Below are 24,068 nucleotides of genomic sequence, written 5' to 3'. Positions count from 1 at the left end.
AGACCTTGTAATTTTAATTGAATCATCATTTACTGCAAAATCGGTTCTCCTACAGAGTGGAGGAAACATAGTAAAAATAAGAATGACTTATTCCCCTTCTTATACTTCCGTTCATGCGTAGTTGACTGTAAATAAGAAAGGTAAGGGTGACTTCTGTTGCAGAAGCTCGATAATATTGTTTTATGTCATGCTGAAACATTGTCAGTGAGTAAATTGTTGATTTGCTTGGTCTCACATTTTGACAGAATGATTTGGCGTTGATAGATTAATAGAAAAGCATCACAAACACCAAATATCTGGTAATTAGTGAAGTGTTACGTGTTTTTGGTGTAGTGGGAGTGATTTGTTGAACACAACTGTTCTATGATTCACGTGCACGTTAATTGAATGGTCAGATTTTATTTTTACATATCAAGTTGATAACTTGAATATATATTGATCCTGTTCATAGGTAGATAAAAGGACCATTTATAAAATTAGTTCAATTAATTCTTTTGATTTTTACTAGTCCGAATTTTCTCTGACCCTGCAACCCGACATATCAATATCCAAATAAAAAAGAGGAGGGTTGCCAGGTCAGAGGAAATTCGGACTAGTTTTTTACATATTCAGTGAAGTACTTGAGAGGCCTTTTGGCAAAGTGTTACCCCAACCCTCCCCTTTACCTACATGCAAGGACCACAGGAAAAAGGAAAGGCATTGTGGTTTCAAAGCCCTTCCAAAGTTAATACTGAGACTCTCTGACTCATATTTTTATATAGACATGCCATTTTCCTAGCTACAAAAACAGTTTAAATAGAGGTACAGTACATGTACAATGTACTTTCATTATTACATTTTGATTGTAACTATTTTTTAAAAAATATTAGTAATTATATATGATGGACATGAATTTGACTTAGCATGACCAGCCAGGCAGTGAAGTTATCATGTTAATGAAATTTTCTTGTTAATTTTTCATAATTAAATAATAAATTGAGAGCTGAAACCTGACTATGCTTCCCATATGTTAGAATTGTACTTTAATTATAGCAGTGAATTTGGTGGTGACACTTGTCCAAAAATATACTTCCATGTGCATATGTATCACATTTAATACCATATGACTCATGACGTTACCCTTTTAGAACAAGTTTAATTAAAATTAAAATGTTTATATTTTATGCATGGAAGTTAAAAAATGAGCTACATGTAAATCATAACTTTTTGGGGTTTTTGGTCCTTCTGGATACACATTCTGATGTGTAAGATTGAACTTTTTACATTTTCTGCATACAGTAAAGTAAATGAAATTCACATTCTAAGATTTTGAATTCGTCCAGTCTCAATCTTAAATGAAAATATTGATTTCACAATATTTTACAGAATGTAACTCCTGGCAAGTGTACAAGTATAGAGGATTTGTCAATAAATTTAATATGAACCTGTTTATTTTTATTGGTTTTGGATGATTTTATTTGATTACCTATAAGGGTCTTGTGCTGAAGCTTCCTTGTGTCATAAATCTTTTTGACCTAAAATTACCAGAAAAGCTCCCTTAAACTCACCTAGGGTCACCTATTGTGTACTTTGTATTATGTCAAACTCAATATTTAATTTCAAATTCTGTCAGACAAAAGAAATTCAATTATATATCAACTATTGTCAAAATCATCAAGGTTTTCCATGGATAAAAATTTTAACCGTGGTGGAAAATTTTACAGCACAATTTTTGCTGATGCAGTTGCATACAATTTTCCATTTTACCGTTTTTGAATTTGTAAGAATGATGTTTATTTCATAAGTGCATTCTTCCCCAACCTTTTTCTAGTTATTGTAACTTTCTTTTTTTAGCATTAAAAAAATATCATGTAAATAAATTACTCTGGCCTTAAAAAATATGTTGCCAGAAATACATGTAGTGAGTCAGTATTTGATGGGTTTCTCAGGCAGAAAATTATTTAAGGCAGAGAATGGAAAAAGTTAATCGTGGTTGATGACAATTTAACCATGGCGGCCTGCCATTATGAAACAGCTCATGGAGAACCCTGAGTCATACACCTGCATGTCAATTGCAAGTTTACATTTGTATCACAGGTCACTGAACCCTTTAAAGATATAAGAAGCTGCTAACACTTTCTCTAGGTCATAGTTAAGTCTACTAGACTTGTTAATTAATAATTAATTAACCCAGCAGTGGTGAAAGAGCAGTACACATTGTCAGTATTTTATTTGTACAAATGTACCCTCAAGTTCTAAAAAATAATGTGCAAAACAGTTGTGGTTTCATCATGGGGATTTATGCCTAACAAAAATTAAAAGCTGACAGAAAACAAAAAGAATTTAAGTTTTCTAACTTTCTAAACATGATTATTGCACCCATACACAGATCAGTGGACTACTCTGCATCATAATACAAGCTATAATTTTTTTTAGATTAGCATTTTAATATATATTAATTGAGCGTTACTTAGGATTTTCATTTATGCATTAATTAGGTCATGATGAAAACACTAATAAATAATTCTAACTTTATCTTAGCACTAATCTGATGAGAAAATGTTTGTTACACTTGTAACTAAATGTACTATATTTTTATAATTATTGACATTAATAAATTGATAATGTTTGTGTCATGTCTCCTTTAACCAAAAAAAAAGGACAAAAATTCTAGGGAATAATTCATAAGCTAAATTTTCCAATGAATTAGTTTTCAAAATTTTGTGAAATTGCCCTCTTTTCAAATGACCCACATTGAGATCAAGTAACTTTAAGTGCATTTTGTGCTTAGATTTCAACAAAATTAATTCTTTCTATTCTGTTGATATGCTAATTTTAGTCCATTTTATTTGGTACTACATGTATTTGTATAAAGGTATGACACTGTAAACACTTGGTTTTTGCACACAATAACTTGAATATTAGTTTGTTTTTTATCTTAATAAAATTTTATAACAATGTTCCAAACATCAAAAGGAAGGTCTGAATGTTGTTTTTTTTGTTTTGTTTTGGAAGGGGGTATTGCCCAAAATTTTTTGGAATTATGGGCTAGAAAGGGGACTTATACAACAAGCATTTCATAGAACTTAAGTACTGGTATTACTCCAGTTAAAGCAGTTATTGCTGAATTTGTTGAGAAGTTCCACCATATTATATACTAAAGTGGTCAGACTGGGATTGATTTTGGGGTTATTCCATGGTCCAATTCAAAATTAGGGGACTCAAAGAGGCCAGAAACAAGCATTTTCCTTATTTCTGGATGTTAACTTGGGTAAAAGGGAATTGATCTTTTTTTTAAATTGCACCACAGGGGCTATATTCTTAAAGCAAGGTTGGGATAAATTTGAGGTTGTGACTAGTTATATTGTATTTAGGAATAATGGACCAAAAGGGGCCACTTTGATTCTGGGTAAACTCTTATCCTGTGTCAAATGACTCTTATCCCAATGTGATTCCAAATTCCAAATTCAAAGCTGTATAAAGTTTGAATGCCAAACTGTATAGCGGTCAACCTTTGTGGTTGTATAAAGCTGCACCATTTGAAGCATTTTTTCAGGTTGGTCTAAATCTGAGTTCAAAACATGACAAAATTGTTTGATTTTTTTTTACAATATTGAATCATGGACAGTATTAAGATTTGGACTAACAAATAAAAAAAAATATTACATTATGCATTCTTTGTCAGAAACTGGCTGTGTCAAGTAAATAATCAAATTCAATTTTAGAGATATTTCAAACTTGTGAATGTAGTGCCATAGAATATTTGATTTCTTTTGGTGTAATGATGAAAGTGGTAGACCTCTCTAAATGTTATCACATATTTGGATAATGGATATGGTGAATATGAATACATACATGTTCATGTACATGTATGTATAGATGCCAAGATACTATCAAAAAGAATACACTTGTACAATGTACATGTAGTGTGTTAACAAAATGTGAATTCAACTAATTCAGTGTTTCCTGCAGCTTTTGAAATGGACAGGGTGATCCAGGTACAATGTGAAAAAGGACGCTCTACTGTGTAGCATTTGGAGGTGACTTTGAAAGCACATCTAGCAAGCATAAAGGTATATTTAGGAAAAATTAATAGAAAAAGGGTAGGGCTTATGAAGCATTTAAAGAATGGCAGCAGGGATTGAATTTCAGATTTTTTCCACTAAGCTTAATTTAGCAAGTACTGAAAATTTACACTCGCTAAATTTATTTTTTTTGGGGTTATTTACCTATATTACTAAATAGAATTCCAATGGCAAATTTTAGCAAGTGGAAAAAATTTCTACTAGCAAAATGAAATTTCAACTTGCATTTAGCAAGTATTTCCCCTTAAATTCGATCACTGGGCAGGGTGCCTTTGTCCTCTAAAACCGGTTTGTTGGGAACATTACAATAATGCTATGATGATTTCAGAGTTGGCGAGACTGTCTAAACTGTGGCCAGTCCTACATCTTAAGCTTCATCCCAGGACCCATGTGATTTCTGTTACTTTGCTGTGATACACACGACTTTCAAAATATCTTTTTTTCTCTCCATAAAATTTTGATTTTTCCCTAAAATTTTGAGCATTTTTTTCCTTTTGGCAATTACTTGAAGCCCCAGTTTATTGTACTGATTACAGCATCTTTGACATGTATACTGACATCCTGATTGGGGATATACAAAACATGTTTTACATAAGAGGAAGTCAAATTTTAGAATATTGTGAGGAAATATTTATAGGTTAATCATTGAAAAATGTTTTTGTTTATAATACATATAGTATTACAGAAGAAATGTATTGTAGATGCAGGAAGTGATCATGTCTTGTGAATAGGTCAAAAATACATATATTGCAATAGCGTGCTTTGTGACATGTATAGTAAAGCACATTCTATGATTGCACATTAGTCCTCATGTGTACAGAATTAATTAAGACTTTAATTGGATTTGGCTTATTGATTTCTTTTATTTGAGTATAATTTATTTTGGAATCTTGAACTTCCTACATATTTGATTCTAATGCTGCTGATGAGCGGTTACTCCTTGAAATGTTTACAGCATACAGAAATTTTGTAATGTTTTTGGTTTTTTTATTGAACTGCTAAAGTTTACTTGTATTTTGTTTTTTGATTATGAGGAGTGACTTGTGATTGTCCATTCCTCATTTGTTTTTGTTACTTTGTATGCATTATTTTAGTTACTTGATGTTCTTTGTCGTGTATGTCTGTTTTCTATGTTTGGTCGTAGTCCCTGGATTACTTTTTTTTTGATTTCCGCTAGAACCTTGGTTCCTTTGATTACTCTTTCAGATAAAGAGATCACACATTGTTCTGTTATGCAGTGTACATGTACATGTATAAGGTTCATAATAATGCACTAAATGTCAGGGATAAAGTTTAAGCTTGCTAAAATAAGTGTACATGTATTGTTATGAATATTTTTATATCATTCAAATAAGGAATAAAAGAGAGCACATAATGATACTTTCCTCAATGGAAAATGATCTGATAGTGACAGCTGTGATTCTGTATCATCTTTTGTAGCATTTGATTATAATGTACATGGATGTAGTGTTATAATTATCTCTTAATGGAGGCAATAAAAATGTTATAACCAGATTTTTTTACCAGTATTTATCATGACTTTTTTTATGAGAAAGAATATTAAACAAGTTAGGTGTACTCTGTTATTCTTCTTTACTATTGATATCATTTGCCTTAAATTACCTCCAATGTAATGAAAGTATCCCAGTTTACTTAAAGAATGGGAAAAAATAAACCCGAATAAGATCAGTTATTGTAAACATACTACATGTAATTTTTGCAGTGTACCAGTACTTATTTTTTGCTATTTTTGCGTTGGATGGAAGAAGACAAAAAAAAACAGATTTTTAATACTGTATAATGCTAATCGTTAATTTTATATTGCGAAAATTGATACCCGTGAATATATTTACTTAACAGAATCTGTGAAAATTAGCAACCGTGAAAATTAGTAGGTTTACAGTATTTCTCTGTTGATAAATGTAGTTAAAGAGCTGGATAATATGTTTTTGTTCACAATTACACCGGTTTATGACATGTCTTTTTCTTGTTATCCTCTATAAATATTGATAGTTTTAACTACAAGTAGAAATTCAAAATTTCCCGATTAAAAAAAATTGACTCATACTTTCCTCAAGTAACAGGAGATGGTCCCACCATGAAGTAGTTTTGAAAAAGAGCTAATAATGTCACTGACAAATATAGGTCTTGGTCAATTTATTTTTTGATACATGTACTTGTACTTTGTCCTTATCAAATGTCTTTGTTGTTTTTTTTAAACCACTTGGAATGACACAAAGGTTGTTGTTGTTCGATCTTTCTATTTTAAGAAGAGATCATTTAATGCTCTGTATCTTAGATATTAAATCTTGTACATCGATGATGGGGCTATTACCTTCAGTGGCTTTATCGATCTACCTTTTAATTTGGATGAAAACTAGATTGATACATTGTATCTGACAATATTGATTTTATGAAGGTCAGGTTTTGTTGATTAAAGGCTATCTTACATCAGTGATCATTTAATGATAAGTTTGTTTATTATGTTAAGATTAATCATAAAATGTGCAGATACATGTATCTTTTATAAATGAATTTTCTTGTAAATTTAGATGTGCATGTATATGAAGATGTGCATATATGTGCATTGTCAGGTTTCTTAAGGAGTAAGGGAACAACATGCTTCTGAGATTCTGACCATTGTAAATGCACATCATTTTAGTATTCGGTGAACCTTCCAATGCTCATATTTCATGACCCATTGATATACATTGTAAATCTTGAGAAATATTGACCATTCACTCATTCATTGAAAATGCTACAAAAATATTTTGATATGATTTTGTACAACAAATATACATTGTATGTTGGTCATATAAACAATATACAATGTAGATCCACCTATTACAAGGATTTTAAGGTAACTGTAAAGAGAAGTCTGTTAATGCATTGGCTCTTCTTAGTTGAAGTTTACATTACATTGTAGGAAATTGATTGACGTGGTCTAAGGTGAATGTCAACAGACTGAAGTCTTGGGAGTTTTATATAAAATGTAGCTACATGTATTTAGCAAAAAGTTCATGATCCTGAAGGGTCTATGATAGCATGGACTATTTGGTTGTGGCCAAAAATTATCTTGAAAAAAGCATAGATGAGGTCCATTGAAATTTTTTGGCAACCAGCTGGTTCATACATTGTAATTCTACCTGAAGAATTATAAACTATTTGTGAAAAAAACTAATACTTTACTGTGTACATTAAACTTTTTTTTTTCTTCAGGCATTCAAGATGTAAGAAATCATAACAAAACTTAGTAACAATGACTTTGCCATCAGATCTGGTGGAATTAGCCCACCATTTAAAGCAGGAGAGTCTTTTTGTTAGTGCTCAGAGATTAAATATACACAAAACGTTTGAGGATGTTCGAAAATCTTCTGACGATCTCTTCCATCAGTCATGGATTGCCCGACAACAGCGATCATGTATGTACAAGTTGCTATTTGCTTCCAATATATCACCCAAAGATGTTTGTAGTACCAACAATCATTTAGAATGGACTAGTTTTGTTGATGGATACAAATACTTAGGGTATCAGGATACCAAGTATGGAGAATTCCTCAAGTTTTTACGGGACAATCCTGTTTATTTGGCTAACTGTATGGAAAATGGGGAAAAGTCGGGTGCAGAAAATTCACAAGATGTACTAAAAACAGTAGTGTCTGCTATATTTGGAAATGTGATACTACCAGAGGATGAGCACCTAGCATTGCAGATGCTAAAGTCATTAGCAGAACTACAATTAACAGACACTGATGATCCAAGGCGTATAATCAGGAAAGGGACGTGTGGTTTCCGACTGATGTTTCTGCAATTATTTGACTGTTTGTTTTCTGCACGCTTGTTTCTTACAGCAGCCCTACATGAAGCTGTGATGAAATTGATGATGGAGGACGAATGGTTCTACGATATTGACTCTAGTAAAGCTTTAGTAAGATTCCCTTCAGCTGAACGACTTAAACGTTTTGGAGCCGAGGGAACACAACAATACCAGGAAAAATGTCAAGAGTACAGGAAGTTCATTGTAGATAAACTTGTGATATTAACCAATAGATTCATTGTGGCATTAAAAAACAATATGCACTGTTTTCCTCCAGCCCTGGGGTGGTTGATATCCCAGGTCTACCATATTTTATTGAAGACGGGTAAACTAGACATTGACAAGATACGTGTAATATGTGTAGACTTAGTTTTCACTTTGTTTGTTTGTCCAGCAATTTGTGATCCAGAACCTTATGGTATAACTTCAGACATACATATCAGTCACATAGCTAGACATAACTTAATGCAGATAGCTCAGATTATACAGGTGTTGGCAGTGTCCCAGTGGGAAGAAGATTCTAAAGAAAAAGACTTGTATGAAAGATTTGAAAAGGTAAAAATCACTAACTGACACTTCTTGTTGAACTTTTATAGATTTTCTGCCATATAATGATATGGTGCTCTTGTCCTTGCCTTGTTGTAGTTGTCTGTAGACACTTGATCATAAATATTTTTTCAGGAAGGATCTTAAGGACAAAAAAAGAGGCTGGTATTGTTTTTGTGTTTTTTTTGGCCTCAACTGTTTTGGAATTAAAAGCCAAACAAAGAGCAGACTGGGATCAATCTACATGTATCAGATGTTAATTTTAGAAAATTAACCTTCATTTTTCAATTAGCCAACCAATGTAACTTTGATTGCCAGGGTGCTAGTGCTAGTTTCTTACATGTATGTCTAACTTCAACTTTTAAAGTTCTAGAATCTTGTCAAACATTTAGCCACAATCCAAAATACGAGCTGTGTCAACTTCAAACATTGTTTCCATACTTGTCTAAACTGTTCAATGTTAGAAGTTGCAACTTTTACGGTCCTATCACGATGCACCTTGGGAAACATTTCATTTTTTGTCTTTTCACAATATTACAATGTACATGTATATATCCCCACTCAATAAGTGGTTTATTGGAACTGCCTTGTCTGTCTGTCATTCATTCTGACCATCCAAATTTCATTGCAATTTTCATAGCTTCTAATAGATGGATTAGTTATAAATTTCGTTACAGTTAAATAACTGCAGATAACATGTAACAGTCTTAAATGCAAGAAGGAAAAGGTTAGCCACAGTTAATTGATAATTACCACATAATGTACTTTTAAAACACAAAAAGTTAAACAAATTAAATAGTCCTTTATTATTGACCAACATGCCTTGTTCTGTAGGAAATATATAAATTATAACATCTTTGCCGGGACATGTAGACATGTAGTTTGTGTATGTTAATTGTTTCATTAACTGTTGAAGTACATTTTTGTATAGTTCCACTAAGATTCGTGCAAAAGTAGACAAATAGTGATTCATGCATACTGTTTTTTTTGCACAAAAATATTTTGAACAAGATATTATTTGAATTTGGTATTATTTTGGATGTAAGAAAATAAGAAAAGAAAATATTTATAAAACTAACCCCTACTAAGGGAGTTAGTCTGGTCGTCATAACTACGGAGGTTAGTTAGTTTTCCTTGCATTATGTTATTGGACTAACCCTACCCTTTAGCTATGAAGACATGACTACCCCCTTTAAATAAGGGTTAGTTTTACAAATTATTTTTTTGTCATGTTCTATGGTCCAAAGTAATTCCAGCTTCAAATAATACATGTATCTTGTTTTTGGCAGAATGCATTTTGGAATACTGAATAAGTATTTTTTACAAAAGAAAGTTGGGTTAAATGTAATTTTAGTTTAATTTTACTATTGTACAGAAAGAGACATATCATGAATGATCACTGACATGGTGGTACACCACTCTGTTGGTGGAAACCCACAAATTTTTTATCCAAATTGATACAGTTGTACTTCCTAATTTTTCTTAAAATTTTGACTAAGGTTATGCCCAACAACTTCCAAAAAGAATTTGTAAGAAATCTTAAGAAATGCTAATGTTATTGACTACCACTCTCAGAGTGGTGTACTATTATGTCGGCGATCAGTCACAGTATGTCTCTTTCTGTACTGTACTATATAAACATTGTATGAAATTTTTTACATCATTTTATACTATAATCAGTTAAAATTATCTTACAATATATGTAGAAATTTGAGATAAACATTGTTAAATACATCTAGGCTGCCTAAGATTAAGCTTAAATATATGTAGGTAAAGAAGAACCCTCTGCATAATTTTAGACAGGCTTACATGTTTATTTTAAGTGTAAGTACTTGTAAGAATCAGGCAAAATGGGTAAAATCAGTAACGTGCATGTCAAAACCCCACTGATCTGACAGTTTAATTTCACTCAAAGATGCTTTCTCTATTTGAAAAGACCATTTGATCTGTGCATCACTGGATTTGCTCAGAATTTTTTCAATGGAATTTTAAACTTTTTTATTTCACTAAGAGGCTCCACATGGAGCATAGTAGTACAAAATAAACATATATACAATTATGAACAATGTTGAACATAATGAATGAACACAACAGGAAGGTAATACCATTTGAATAAAGACATCACTATATTAATAAATTTGGCAAGGCCTATTATAGTAAATTTATCTTCACAATTCATTATTTCCCTATAGCTAATAGTATTTGGACTGTCAGTTATGTATTTTGGCAAGAATTTACATCTTTCAGAAAATTGAGGGCTTTGACAGAGTTATCTGCCCTTGAAATGTTCATTTTAAGTGCTTTCCAATGAAAATATAGCTCAATTTACCAAAATGATAGCCCCGTGCAGGTCCGGGTGTTAAAAGAATAGGCCTGCAGCAGCGCTAAGCTTGTCGTATAAGGCGACTAAATAGTGCTCAGAAACCTAGCCGGGGGCTAGGCGCTCTGCCCACAGAGCAACTGGGATGTGTGCCCCAGGTGGTGGAATGGGGTACCCCTGGCGTGTTGCATGCTGGGGTTGTCAGGCTATAATACGGAAAACCTGACCGCAAACCATAGTGGTGCACCGTGTTGGGAAAGATACCACGTTCCTGGCACGTTAAAGAACCCTGCTGTGGTATTCGATAGGAGTAGGAACCTTTGCGCTCCACCACAGGAGGCTAAATTGCCCAACCTTACCCACCACCCCCCCTTTTTCCAGTGGCAATCAAAATTTGTCGACCCTTTTATCCTTGTGACCCATCCTTTTTTTTTTCCATTTCATTTTCATTTTGTCATCCATTTCATGTTCATCGTCTGAATATAGCTGAAATATTGCTGCTCGGACGTTAAAACCCAACAACAAACAACAAACAAACCAAAATGATATGGAAAATCTTGTCTTTTTTCCTTGATGGTGCAAATAGTCATGTGAAACTTTCAAAATGGTAGTTTTTTTCATACCATGTTTCACCTACTGCCTGATTCTTACAAAGACTGGCACTTTGTAATAATATGGAAAGTGACAGAATATATAGGACAGATGTATAAACCAAAATTTCTAGATTATTTAAAATGAGCACTTACACCATATACAGTATACTTATTAATACCATAGCTTGATACTGAAGTGTTACACCGAGAAAATGGTCCGAATAACAGGTCATGTCTATATCTTATAATAGATAGTATTGCTTTACAAGAAAAAAAATTATTCTTATACTTGTACATGTAATGTGTAAGTGCTTATGTACTTGTGCGTTATAAAGAAATTATTATGACCATACAGGAAGTACATGTACGATGAGTAAAGCGAGTGACATTTACAAATATAGACATTTCTAATGTATTTCATTCTATAGATAGGGTCTAAAGAGTGTCTGTAACCATTCTACATGTCAGTGATTTTGTTCCTTGTTTTAAAAGCAGCCCCAACTCTTTATTTTTGGGAAATTTTTGCCGTATTTTCAACACATCGGGAAATAAGGTACAGGGGACAGAAAAGCATCATATGCCTATCTGGAACTGAAAACCGATACTGAACTGACAAATATGTACTCCCAATATTCATTAGGTTACGACTTGCCAAAAAAAAAAAAAAAATCCTCAGAAGTGAACAAAGTACTGGGCCTAGAAATCATCTCTCGAGGAACATTTCACTGGCTTCTTGACCTGGTTTAAAAAAATTATTCCAGACAAATGTCAAATGGGAATTTTCCTCTCTTCCTGAAAAATATTTTTCAACATTTTGAGAAAAGCCTCCAGGGGAAACAGCAGATATTCGGCTGCAATAAAAGGTTAACAAAATCACTGTGTGTACATTTACTTCATTCTTTAACTTTAAAAGTAACAGTTTAAATTATAATTTTAACATTCTTGAAAATTTATTCATGATTTAAATGTGTTGATAAGATTTTTGAAACCTGATGTAGTTCTTTTGTTTCATATGATTTCATTCTTCACAACTAACTTTTTCAGTTCACTGGCCCGAAATACATTTTACAGAAATTTTACTATAATGACTTTTGGCCTGTAGTAGTTAATTTTACAGGCCCACCTCCATTTTACTTCCATTTTGACAAGACTTGGGCCTCGGACTACTGCTTAATAGTGAAGACTGGATTACGTCTTCAGGTAAGATTTACATGACTGTTTTGGACATGTGGTATCTCGCTTATTTTGTTTTGTTCTTTGTATTTTCAGGGTTGTGTTTCGTCATTACTTGACTCCATTTTAGAGACATGTAGTGCTGAGTTACCTAACTATAACCAGGGTAACAGACTGGAAATTTTGTCTCGGTCATCAGCCTTGATTACAGTGTCACAACTTAATACACTGGTAAGTTCTGGAACTATGAAAATATGTCTTTTACATTTTGATTATGAACTGCCAGGAGGAGAGCTGTTTGTTTGTCTGTCTGTTTGTTCATTCTATCTTAGATTTAAATCAAAGCTGTTGTTTCTGAAGTGATAGGATCATGTCATCATAAAAGCTTTCAAAGATATTATGATTTAGAATGGATATTGTGGGACTAAGTCTGATTACACCATCAGAAAAATACACATGCATGTATTCAAGATATCTATCCAGTTAGTTTTGAAGTCTCATACAGTACACCCAGAGAAGAAGGATGAATCTCTTACTTTCATTTCGGTGTCCGGTGGATCAAAGAGTTTTGCAGAGTCCACTCCTAAAATACTCCAAATGATTTCTCCCATCTGGGTGTATTTTATTGCCTTTTTGGGAGTATTTTGGAGTCACTCCAAGTATTTCATTACCTTGTGTATTGTAATAATGTTCACCTGACAGGTTAGACAGGATGTAGGTGGTACTTCGAAGGATAATCAAGGCAATAAAAAACTGCCAACTGGAAGTATTTTATTGCCTTTTGGAAGAAGTATGCCAAGATCACTCTAGGATTTTTATGGCATTTTGGGGAATTTCCAGGAGTCACTTCAAAAAGTGACTCCGAAATGGGAATTTGAGAATCTGTACTCTTTGGGTGTACTGTATTTTCTTAGGCATGTTGGGGGAGGGAAAAAATGGGTTTAATGAACTGATTAAAGATGTTAAATTCATGTCACAAGATTTTGGAGTGCTCCTGTGTTTACAGAACGGGTAAAATTAGGAAATACAAACTGGCAGTCCAGACCATATTTTTGTTCAATAATTTCTGTATGACTAATGTTCAACTAAATTTCATCCAAAATTGTGGTAGCCAAGCTCAAAATCTAGTAGCCATGGGCTAATGGGAAACTACTAATTTTTATTTCTGTTGAAGTATCCGTTAGGTGTCATATATTCTTCAGTTGAACTTAATTGGTCTGCCCAATATGGTATTATAAATAATACTCAGTCATAATGTGTTAATGATAAACCAAGTTTGGAGCTTTCATAGTAATTGACAATTAATCACTTCATTATGTGTATAATTAGAGAGTGAATGGATTTTATCCTGAGTTCAAGGTGATAAATGTAGAAAATTTATGTATGTAAAATTTATAAGGATATGAATATGATAAGTATTGATTCATGACCAGGATGTGAATTCATTTAATTACTCTAACATTATCCTTTGTTTTAAGTAGGATGCTTAATATGTATGTTCTGATTCATTAAATATGTAGTTAATGTGCTTTTTATGACATAATTGTTGTTTTAACTAGAGTATAATGGTACTCCATTATAGTCCAGCAGGTCAAGGTTACTCCAGGAGTGATTTTATAGGGGATATTAATTATCATGATTATAGCATTTCTTTTATCTATTTAGCAGAATAAAAGCAGTCATGTCTTACAAAACTGATTTTTACCTGTGTTACCAAATTTGATTAATTTTTTCCTACTTTGATATCTTAAGGACACTACAGTACTCTAGGAAATTGGTAACTTACTCTGTAGTTTTTTTATTGGCTTAGTGTTTGTCATGTTTATTATATATATATTGAAGACACTGATTGTGACAAATATATGACAGTGACACAGGTCAAGAAATTGTCCATTTGGCAAAAGTCTTTCCTGATATCTTAAGTAATTGTGATCACTTGATTGTCAGTCTGTATAAAACTTTGTTTTGAATTTTGTTTTTAACATAGTTCAGAATGAATTCAAGGCTGTAACTTTTTTGGGTTTTATATTGATATACTCAGAAAGGGAAGTAAAAAACTAAATAATGGTTTAAAAAATAATAAATTTTGAATGATTTCAGCAGTAGAAATTCTGGATAAAAAATTGAAAGAGAACGAGACTTACATTCCCTATTGTAATAAACTGTGTTTGTGGTGTTACTTTTTCATCTTTTTAGATAGACTTGTTATTTGGCATGTGGGTATACAAAATCAATATAATGTATACATAATGCATACTGGTTTAGTGAAATTTAATCTTTATCTTTGACCTTGAGGTCAATTTTTGACTTTTTGATGCACACAATAACATTATACTCTAGTTAAAACAACATCATGTGCTATAAGTAACTCCATCAATGTATTTTAAAAAATAATTTAAATTTCATGTTATACTTAATGACTTTACAATTTTTTCTTGCATGCTATATTGAATTGTTCATAGTTTCCTGTTTGTTGTCTTAAAAACCCCTTTTAAATTTTATTGTCTTAAAAACCCCCTTTTAAAAACCCTTTTTAATCTTATTTCATTATGATGGTGATACAAAATATATTGTTTTATCTAAAAACAGAGGTTCAATTTTACTTCAAGAGATGAAGGTCTTTGATTTTCCAAGTTTCAAATTAATGTTCCATTTTAAGACAATTGTAAGTCCCCACCCCATTAAAGTGACAAGGAAAAGGTTAAAGGTCTTGTTCCTAGGTAGATGTAAATAAAATTTCAATAGTTTCCTGGATCAGAAATTGAGGCTCTCGAACCTTCGACCAACACTAATTTGAATCCTTATCTAAAGTAGACTGTTACAATTTGCTTAAATTAACATGTCAGTGGTAAACTTTTAATTAGAAATTTTATCTTCCCATGGAATCTAGTATCCTTTCAAGGAAGAAAAAAGTCACTTTGAATATTATCTATATTTATTGCAAAACTATATAAATCTGATTAGGCACGGACCGTTTTCTTCTCGAGAGGGGGCCTGGGATTTTTTTTTTTGGCAAGCAGCAGCTGAAGGTAGAATATTTATATTTATTTTAAAACCTTCATTGATAAGTAAAGCGAGGAATCATTTTTTCTGCCCATGGCTGAGTGAAAATTTTTTCTTGCTCAAATTTGGAATAATTTAATATTTTCAAAAAAATCCCAGGTCCCCTCAGTTTAAAAATGGTTGATGCCTTACTTGTGAATATCTCTGGCTTGAGCAATAACTTTAAGATCTAATCTTTGAAGTAACTGGTAGTGCACTCCATCTGTCATTTAAAAATATTTTTTTCCATTTTCAGGTTAATTTCTTTCGGCATATTGTAACCAACAGTGAGGATGACTCTCCTGAGAGGAAACAACTTGAAGAAGTTCTAAGTGGATTACCCTCTACTCTAAGTAATGCATCACAAAATGGTCAGATGGAGAGTCAAATGGGGACTCCTCCAGGGACTCCATCAGGACAGAGAAAAACTGAGAAAAAGAAGGACAAGGATTCCAGCAAAGGTTTGGATATTTTAAATGCAGATATGAAATTTTATCTATAATACTTGTGAACAGTCATGTGAAGCTTCTTTGGTATATTTCAAAAGAGTGTATTACCATAACATGATGGCAGAGACATTGGAGGTTTGAATTATTTTTATACATGTCAGTTTAACCATGAATCGTTTATCAGGTGTTATACGAAATTTAAGCAAGTGCATAAAGTATTGCTATAAAGACCATTGACTGTGTAAAAGAATCCTGACAAGAAGACATCAAAAACTCTTCATTCATGCAGAAAAGAAGAACTGATAATAAACATCTAATGCTATTGTCACATATTTATGATTTACATATATATATACTTTGATGAGTTAAATATTTGTATATTAAATGCAGGGAAGAAATTCAGAGATGAGAGCTCTTCTGGTCCCACTCCAGTAGAAGATGTCATTGTTATCTCACTTGGTAATGATATAGAGTGTCCAGGGATGTTGTCTGAACAGAAAGTGTTGTCATGGGAGCAGGAAAACAAACGAAGGAAAGTGACCTATAATGAGGAGATGGTAAACTATGTGGCAAGTGTGGAGCCAGGGGAGAAAAGGACTAGGTTCTCCTTGTCACATGATCAGGAGTCTATTGGTATGGATTAAAGCAGCTTGTTAACTTGTCATGCAATCTTACTCCTTTTTAGCTCACCTGGCCGTAGGCCATGTGAGCTATTGCCATCACTTGGTGTCAGTCGTCGTCGTTAACAATTTCTTCAAACATCTTCTCTGAAACTACTGAATAGATTTGCATGAAACTTATAATGACTGTTCCTTAGAGTATCCTGCACAAAATGACTGTTTGGATTTTTGATCGGTTAAAAAACATGGCAGCTGTTACTAAAAATAGAACATAGGGGTCAGACAGCAGATTTTTGCATATATCTTCAAAACCGTTAGGTTTAGCTAAATTCTGACACAGGTGAAAGTATTCAGCATGATGAGATCTATCTGTGGTAAAATTTTGGTGAAATCTGTTGGAGTAATTGCCTTTTTGGGCATTTTTTGCAGTTTTTGATGTTATTACTTTCAAACATATTCTCCTCAGAAACTACTCTACAGAATTCAATGAAAGTTGGTATTTTTGTTTTTTTAGGGTATCCTTAACAAAATGACAGTTTGGATTTTTGATGGCTTAAAAAACATTGCCACCTTTACTAAAAATAGAACATAGGGGTTATACAGTAGTTTACTGCATATATCTCCAAAACCGTAAGGTTTGGCCAATATCTTTCAATTGCTGAAATATCCTTATTATAAGGCCTTCAAGTCTCCAGGGATCAAAGTTGTCAGACGACTCCATGTAAGGGTTATTGCCTTTGAGAGGTGAAAAATGACTTTTTCTTATACTGTTTTCAGCCTATATCTTGAAAAGTATGATAGCCAAAAGAAACTTTCAATTGCTGAAATGATTCTTATTATAAGGCCTACAAAGGGCTTCAGGGAACAAAGTTGTCAGTTGATTCCATATGAGAGTTATTGCCCTTGAAAGGCAAAAAAATTATGTTTTTTGCAGTTTTCAATCAATATCTTGAAAACTATAATAGATAAATGAAACTTTCCATTGATGAAATGATCCTCATGATAAGTCCTACCAAGGTCTTCAATGAGTCAAAATTGTAGGACATCTTCTTGTTAGATTTATTGCCCTTGAAAGGCAAAAATTTAACAGATGAGCGATTCAGGCTCCTGGGAGCCTTTTGTATGAAATTCAATTAAATTGAATTCAATTGAAATTAAAACTGACCCTGCATTGCTCCATATGTTATGATATATGGAATATAAGATCACAGAAAGAGTGCTAAGGGTTTGCATGGGTGTTCTTCTCATTTAATTAATTCATAGTTTATATGGCTTTAGTAATTAAATTAAAATTCAAGAGGAACAACTTTACAAATGAATATATATTGCAATGTTCTACCTGAACAGCCTAACTGTATCGCTGTATTATGAAACTGACTATATACAAATTATTATTGTGACTTGAAGTAAGTCATTTGCTGTAATTTGATAAGGTTAAAAAAAACCCATGTTTTTCTGCATCAGTAAATTGAAGTAAATTTATTCAAAATTTGTTGTATAAGGACAATAAATAACTTTACACCGACTTTCCCTGAGATGTGTTTATAGATTGAATACTGTAGAATTGTTAATTTTCACAGTGTACTAATTTCACTATTTTTGCGGTGAACATAAAAAGGCGAAATAAGTACCCATGAAATTGATTTGTAATATATATGAGGCTTATCATTTTTTCAATCTATGAGATTTGATACCCGCAAATATGTTCACTTGACAGAATCTATGAAAATTAGCAACCACAAAAATATATAGGTTTACAGTATATGGGCGATCGCTTGAAAGGGAAGTGCCACAAATTTCTGATAAATATGAAACTTCTGATTTTACAAATGACTTATTTGTTTTCAACAGGTAATACAAGTGACCTAGTTGAAGCAATTTCTGAAGGAGCCTCCAGTCATTCTGTTGGTTCTGTTGATCTGGAGAATGATGACGACCCTGATGATAACTTCTCTGACATGATCTCAGCTAATGTGAGTGGGCGTGGTACCCCTAACATCAGTGGTAGGGACACACCCCCTTCACCGGCTGGTAGTGTAGAAGCCCCTGTTGAGCCTGCAGAGAATATCCAACCAATACAGCTTCCAGTTACTGTACCTAAGACCAATAGAGTGGATGTGACTGAACGGTTTGGGAAGTTTGAAATCAAGAATGATATTGTACCAGGTAAATGGATTAAGTAAGGTTATTCTAGGGCCTGTAACTATCACTTTTATGTTATCTTGTTAATTTTTCTTTAAGTCATGTGAAAAAGCCTATAATGGAATTAAAATACAGATAATTAGCTTTTGTTGTATATACCATGTGAAATGGATGGTTTTAAGAAATGTAATAGGAAATGCTATTATACTAATATGTATCTATATATAATTGAGAAACTATCATAGGCTCTGTCTAATTTAAGGAGATGATTTGAGGTCAATAGTCAGTGATACCTGGAGTACAGATGTACTCGCAAGTGATTCAGAACCTCCTGAACAAAACCAGTACGATAGATTAGAGGAGATAGGGGAAGAAATAGTCAGACAGAGCTTACTGGCCAGGAACGAGGTAAGTCAAGGGGAAGAAATAGTAAGACAGAGCTTAATGGTCGGGATTGAGGTAAGTCAGGGGAAGAAATAGTTAAGATAGAGCTTACTGGCCTGGAGTGAGATAAGTTAAAGAAAGAATCAGTCATACAGAACTTACTGGCTGGGAATGACGTAAGTTAATGACAAAGCTTACTGGCTAAAAATGAGGTAAGTTTATGACAAAACTTACCAGCTAAGAATAAGGTTTGTTAATGACGAAGTTTTCTAGCTAAGAATGAGGTAAGTTAAAGATATAAGAATAATACAGACTTTACTGGCTAGGAATAAGGTAAGTTTGTAAAGACAGGAAAGTAAAGTGTGGTTATACGTAAAAAAAGCTGCCTTTAAAAGTAAAAAAATGTTTTAATAGATGTGATTGTCAAGATATATGGAGTGCTACAATGCTTGTAATCAAAAGTCAAAGTTCGTGCATTGTTTGTTAATCTGTCTCTGTCCAACTGATCAATATGATAATTGTTTACAAAGTAACTATTTCTGATGACTTTTCTATAGCCTCTTTCAGAGCTGTCTGAGACTGCTAGTGATGCATGGAGTACTGATGTCTTAGCTAGCGACATAGATGAGAAACAAACGGAAGAACTATCAGAGTTTGATCAAGTAAGTATCTCATGTATAGAGTAATCAAGGGAACCAAGATTCTAGCTGAAATTAAAAGAATATAATCCATGTACGAATAATAGACATGGAAACAGATACACACAACAAAATATATAAAATAACCAAAATAATGTGTACAAAGCAACAAAAAATAATTAGCACTCCACTAAAACTGGGAGCATGGATCATGTGCACAGGTAGGGTAAGTGTCGTCTGCTTTTCTAGAAACACCTGCCAAGTTGCTTATAAAAAGTCAAGTAAGGGGTAGACAAAAGAGGAAAGGAAAAGTCAAGTAAGGGGTAGACAAAAGAGGAAAACAATAGAAGTTAACAAGATAGATAACACTGCACTGGTTTTACTAACACTGATATATTGATTTGTGTTAGAATTGTTGGAAAATGGGAATTCTAGCCAGTTCTTTCACTGCTTTATAGTAGTTTATGAATGCCTTTCTTTTGTCACTTTAATCTTCAAATAGTGTTGGCTGTCTGTCTTTCCTCTGACCACACATACTACAATAACTGACAGCTGTTTTTTGGGGTGCATGAAGTATCAGTTTTAGCATGTTAAACTACATTCAGCCTCAGCTTCTACTGGGGAATACAATTTTATTTTGGATCCTTCATGATGTTTGTTACTGTGAAAGTACTTTTATTCATGAGTACCAATTCTCATGGTTTAGGGTACAATTTTCTGTTTGTAGATACTTGTGGATTTGTGGATTTGACAACTCTATCATAGAAACAAATGGAAGAAATCCTTAGTTGAAAACTAAATTTTGTGGAATACCAAACCCAATAAAACAATAAAAATTGGTATCGTATGAACAATAATTCTTTTGCAGTATTTAAATTTGATTTGTTTGTTCTGTTTTTATGAAGCAATACTTTTTCAGGATGATATAGGGAGTGTGATTACTGATGTCTCCTCTGTGTCCGGAGATCCTGGTACTGTGGAAGTACATGAAGATACACCACTGGCTTCAGGTGAGTCTATATTAGTGGCTTCAAATTGATACATTATTACATTTTTATTTCAAATTTTCAGTTTAAACAATGTATTTCTAACATACCCATATTTTGCAATATTGCGCAGCTGACTCCAGGTGTTTACATTGAGATAAAATTGTTACATGTAGCGAAATTATCAGAGTGAATATTAGATTGTCAAAAATGTTTGTCTAAATTTGCCATTTTAATAAAAGGGCATCTAAAATCAAATAAATACAAAATAATGGGTTATAATTAAATGTATACAAGGTATTTGTTTTCAAAATTGTGATGAAGAGAAATTCACTCAATGGGAAATTTTTAAAATGCTATAAAACAGTTTTGTAAGCTCGGTGCATGCAGTATCATGTTTTATGGAATACTTTAAAGAAATATCACATGCATTAAACTGCCATAATTATATAGAATAATGGCAGTTTTGAAGTCCAAAAACTGGCGTTATTCTGTTTTATTTTGACCTCATAGTCTATTTGTCATGAGAACTGTTCCAGTAAAACATATGAGGGGCTTGAAAGTAGTTACCTATATTTTTTTGTATATAGGTAGGTGTTCAGGTCTTTTGACAAAATATAGAGTGTAATACAAAACATCAATAGAACTGCTATGGGTGACTCACCTAGTGAAAAAGTGCCTTCCCCAGGAGCATTGATGAAGTTGTCATGACTTTTTTGTACCTATAGTAAAATAATTTGAATATTTCATTTTAGATGCACTTGCTACACTTGATTTTCGAGTCTTGATGTTCCAGAACTTGCTTCCAATTTTCCACAAAAAACACTGGTAGTTACTAAAATGATTTAGTAAAACACTGAAATACATGTACAAATCAATATCAAAATTATGATTTTTGAAGTTCAGCACATTTATGCACATAAAAACAGATCATTTATGGCAATTACAAACTGTAAATCATCATCAGTTTTTCCTGTTATTCCTTCTGTACAAATTAACATGAGCATTTATAGAACTTTGGGAATGTTGAAACATTATTTAATGATCATTTTCATTATGAGCGGCAGTATTGTAACAATTTTCAATAGTTGCAAGCATGTAGGGTAGTATGGTTAAGGAAAGTACTGTTTCATATTTTCTTAGCTTTTTTAATTGTAAGTTACACACATCTTGTTGCAGGAGAAGAAACTCCAGAGAACCAGCTGGAGAGGATAGGTGCTACAGGTGGTCCTAATAATGGTAATCTCTCTGGTCAGAACAAATCAGCACGGGCTAGCACTGATGCAAAATTACCATCAGCAGAGGCGTCTGTGTCTTTTGCTGACTTCCCAAATTACTTCCATGATAATGATAGTTACAGACACGGTCCTGGAGACACTGGTAAGCCTAATAACAGCTCCTCTAGTCGATTCATGAAGAAGAAGAAATCTAAGACTGTGTCAATGAATGTAGACAATGTGTTTGATAGTGATGACAAGTCACACGATGCTAGTGGTGACTCTAATAAACTGAGTCTTCCTTCTATGTCTAAACTTTCAAGGATCCAACCAAAACCTAGAAATTCTCCAGGAAATTTATCTTTCCCAGTTCCAGAAACCAATGTTAGAAATGTCATGTCAGAAAACCTAGGCAATGCCAATGGGGATTTAAGTAAATTAATAGGTCAAGGAGCAAGACCAAAAGGGCCACAGCGAGCTACATTCCCGTTACAAGACAATCAAAATACAGTTGCTGATGTTCTAGTTGAGAGGAGAGTGAAGATTTCTAACATGGAGGCAACTTCTGTGGATTCTGGAATTGGTGGTACGCCTCGTTCAGATTCTGGTGTTGATAGTGCTGCTAAGTCTGAGATTGAAACCATTATAGGGCAAACTGAAAACATTAAAATAAGTGAACAACAAAATACAACATTCGACGCCAATAGACTTTCACTGGCTCTTTCTATGTTCGACCCTATATCTAGCGAGACTGCAGAGGGAGATCAGACACTCATCAGTCTTGATGACACACAAAACTCTGATATTCTTAGAGATGTTTTGAACAAGGAAGAGAATGTTAATAAAACAAAACGAGAGACAGTTATCATTGATGATACAATGTTCCCAATACCACGTAATAGTAGTAGCTCTGTTGACATTCCATCGTCCAATGGACATGATGATGATACAAGTAGTGTAGGATCAGGAAATTCCGGTGATGATGTTCCTTTTGCAAAATCTTCCAGATCAGCTAGTTTTGATAATATATCCCAGAAATCTGAGGGAAAGGTTTGTTTTTATATTTATTATGGTTTAGTTTCTGGAATAGCTTTGTAACAAGCTTGTTGAATAATAATGTGAAAATAATATTATTCGTGGGGAACCAATTTTTGTGCGTTTCTTGGGTAGGCCAAATCACGAAATTTGGTTCCCTGCGAAAAGGAGATTTCCATTAAATTGTATACTGAAAATCTCAAACCCATGATTTCAAGAATCCACGAACTTGTGTTTCTTCTCTAATCCATCAAAATAGGTATACACAAATTAAAGTTCTTTCACAGTGCTAGATATGTGTTTAAGCAGAAAAATGAGATATTACAATATTTTGTTCGTTTATTGTTTTGATAAATAAGCAAATAATCCTCATGCCAAGTAAGTTGGTGAATACTGAATACATATTGAAAGCAAATGCATGATATATGAAAAGAATTATGGATTATGGATATATTATTAGACCCTTTCACTGTAACTACTGAGCTACCAGGTATTGTTTTGGTGGCAACTACTGAGCTACCAGGTATTGTTTTGGTGGCAACTACTGAACTACCAAGTATTGTTTTGGTGGCTATTGATTGGGTACATGCAGTATCCCTATGTTTGACATCAGCCAACAATAAAACAAATATTATGATGTTGTAAACTTTTAGGAAAAAAGCATTTGCTTACTTAATACCTTACCATTCAATAAGGCTTCATGATCTCTTTTGCAATGTAAAGGATAAAGGGTATGTAAATGAAACAAATTTTCTGACAGTTACTCAAATTGATAGTAGTATTTCTTCTAAATAACATTGTAATTGCAGCAGGTTGTTCCAGAGGTAGAGACAGAAGATCCTGGAAGAACTCCTACAAAAACAAGAAGTTTGTTTAAGTCTTTCAAAGAGAAAGTCACCAGAAGTGGTAAGCTTTTTGTTTTTTGATACCCCTCGCTTACAGGAGGTATATATTGATTATAATCGGCCATGATTTTGTTTGGCTTTAAGATGAAATTGTGCTTTTTTTGGGTTTTTTTGCCAACTTCTGCTGTTTTGTTGTT

At 33.1% G+C, this 24,068-nt stretch overlaps 1 protein-coding gene across 4 annotated transcripts in view; it reads left to right on the top strand.

Annotated features, from left to right (window-relative positions):
* Nucleotides 1-109: 109 nt before the first annotated feature.
* LOC148611952 (GTPase-activating protein and VPS9 domain-containing protein 1-like) overlaps nt 110-24,068 on the top strand; it is a 40,494-nt gene continuing 16,535 nt past the window's right edge. The window contains exons 1-11 of one of the 4 annotated variants that reach the window (XM_088592986.1): nt 110-140; nt 7,284-8,436; nt 12,610-12,744; nt 15,812-16,016; nt 16,395-16,637; nt 18,476-18,790; nt 19,029-19,174; nt 19,708-19,812; nt 20,708-20,798; nt 21,954-23,041; nt 23,836-23,932. In XM_088592986.1, coding sequence (XP_088449112.1) covers nt 7,324-8,436; nt 12,610-12,744; nt 15,812-16,016; nt 16,395-16,637; nt 18,476-18,790; nt 19,029-19,174; nt 19,708-19,812; nt 20,708-20,798; nt 21,954-23,041; nt 23,836-23,932 — 3,538 coding nt within the window. In that variant the 5' untranslated portion in view covers nt 110-140; nt 7,284-7,323. Of the gene's footprint in view, nt 205-3,937; nt 4,053-7,283; nt 8,437-12,609; nt 12,745-15,811; nt 16,017-16,394; nt 16,638-18,475; nt 18,791-19,028; nt 19,175-19,707; nt 19,813-20,707; nt 20,799-21,953; nt 23,042-23,835; nt 23,933-24,068 lie in introns of those variants that run through there. The other 3 variants (XM_088592989.1, XM_088592985.1, XM_088592988.1) reach the window with 3 other exon arrangements.

The sequence above is a fragment of the Perna viridis genome, chromosome 7 (assembly GCF_037379345.1).
Source record: "Perna viridis isolate PV_CMFRI_1.1 ecotype Kerala chromosome 7, ASM3737934v1, whole genome shotgun sequence".
Taxonomy (NCBI): Eukaryota; Metazoa; Mollusca; class Bivalvia; order Mytilida; family Mytilidae; genus Perna; species Perna viridis.
The sequence above is the reverse complement of the archived record's forward strand: the minus strand, read 5'-3'. Positions and strand labels throughout refer to the sequence as shown.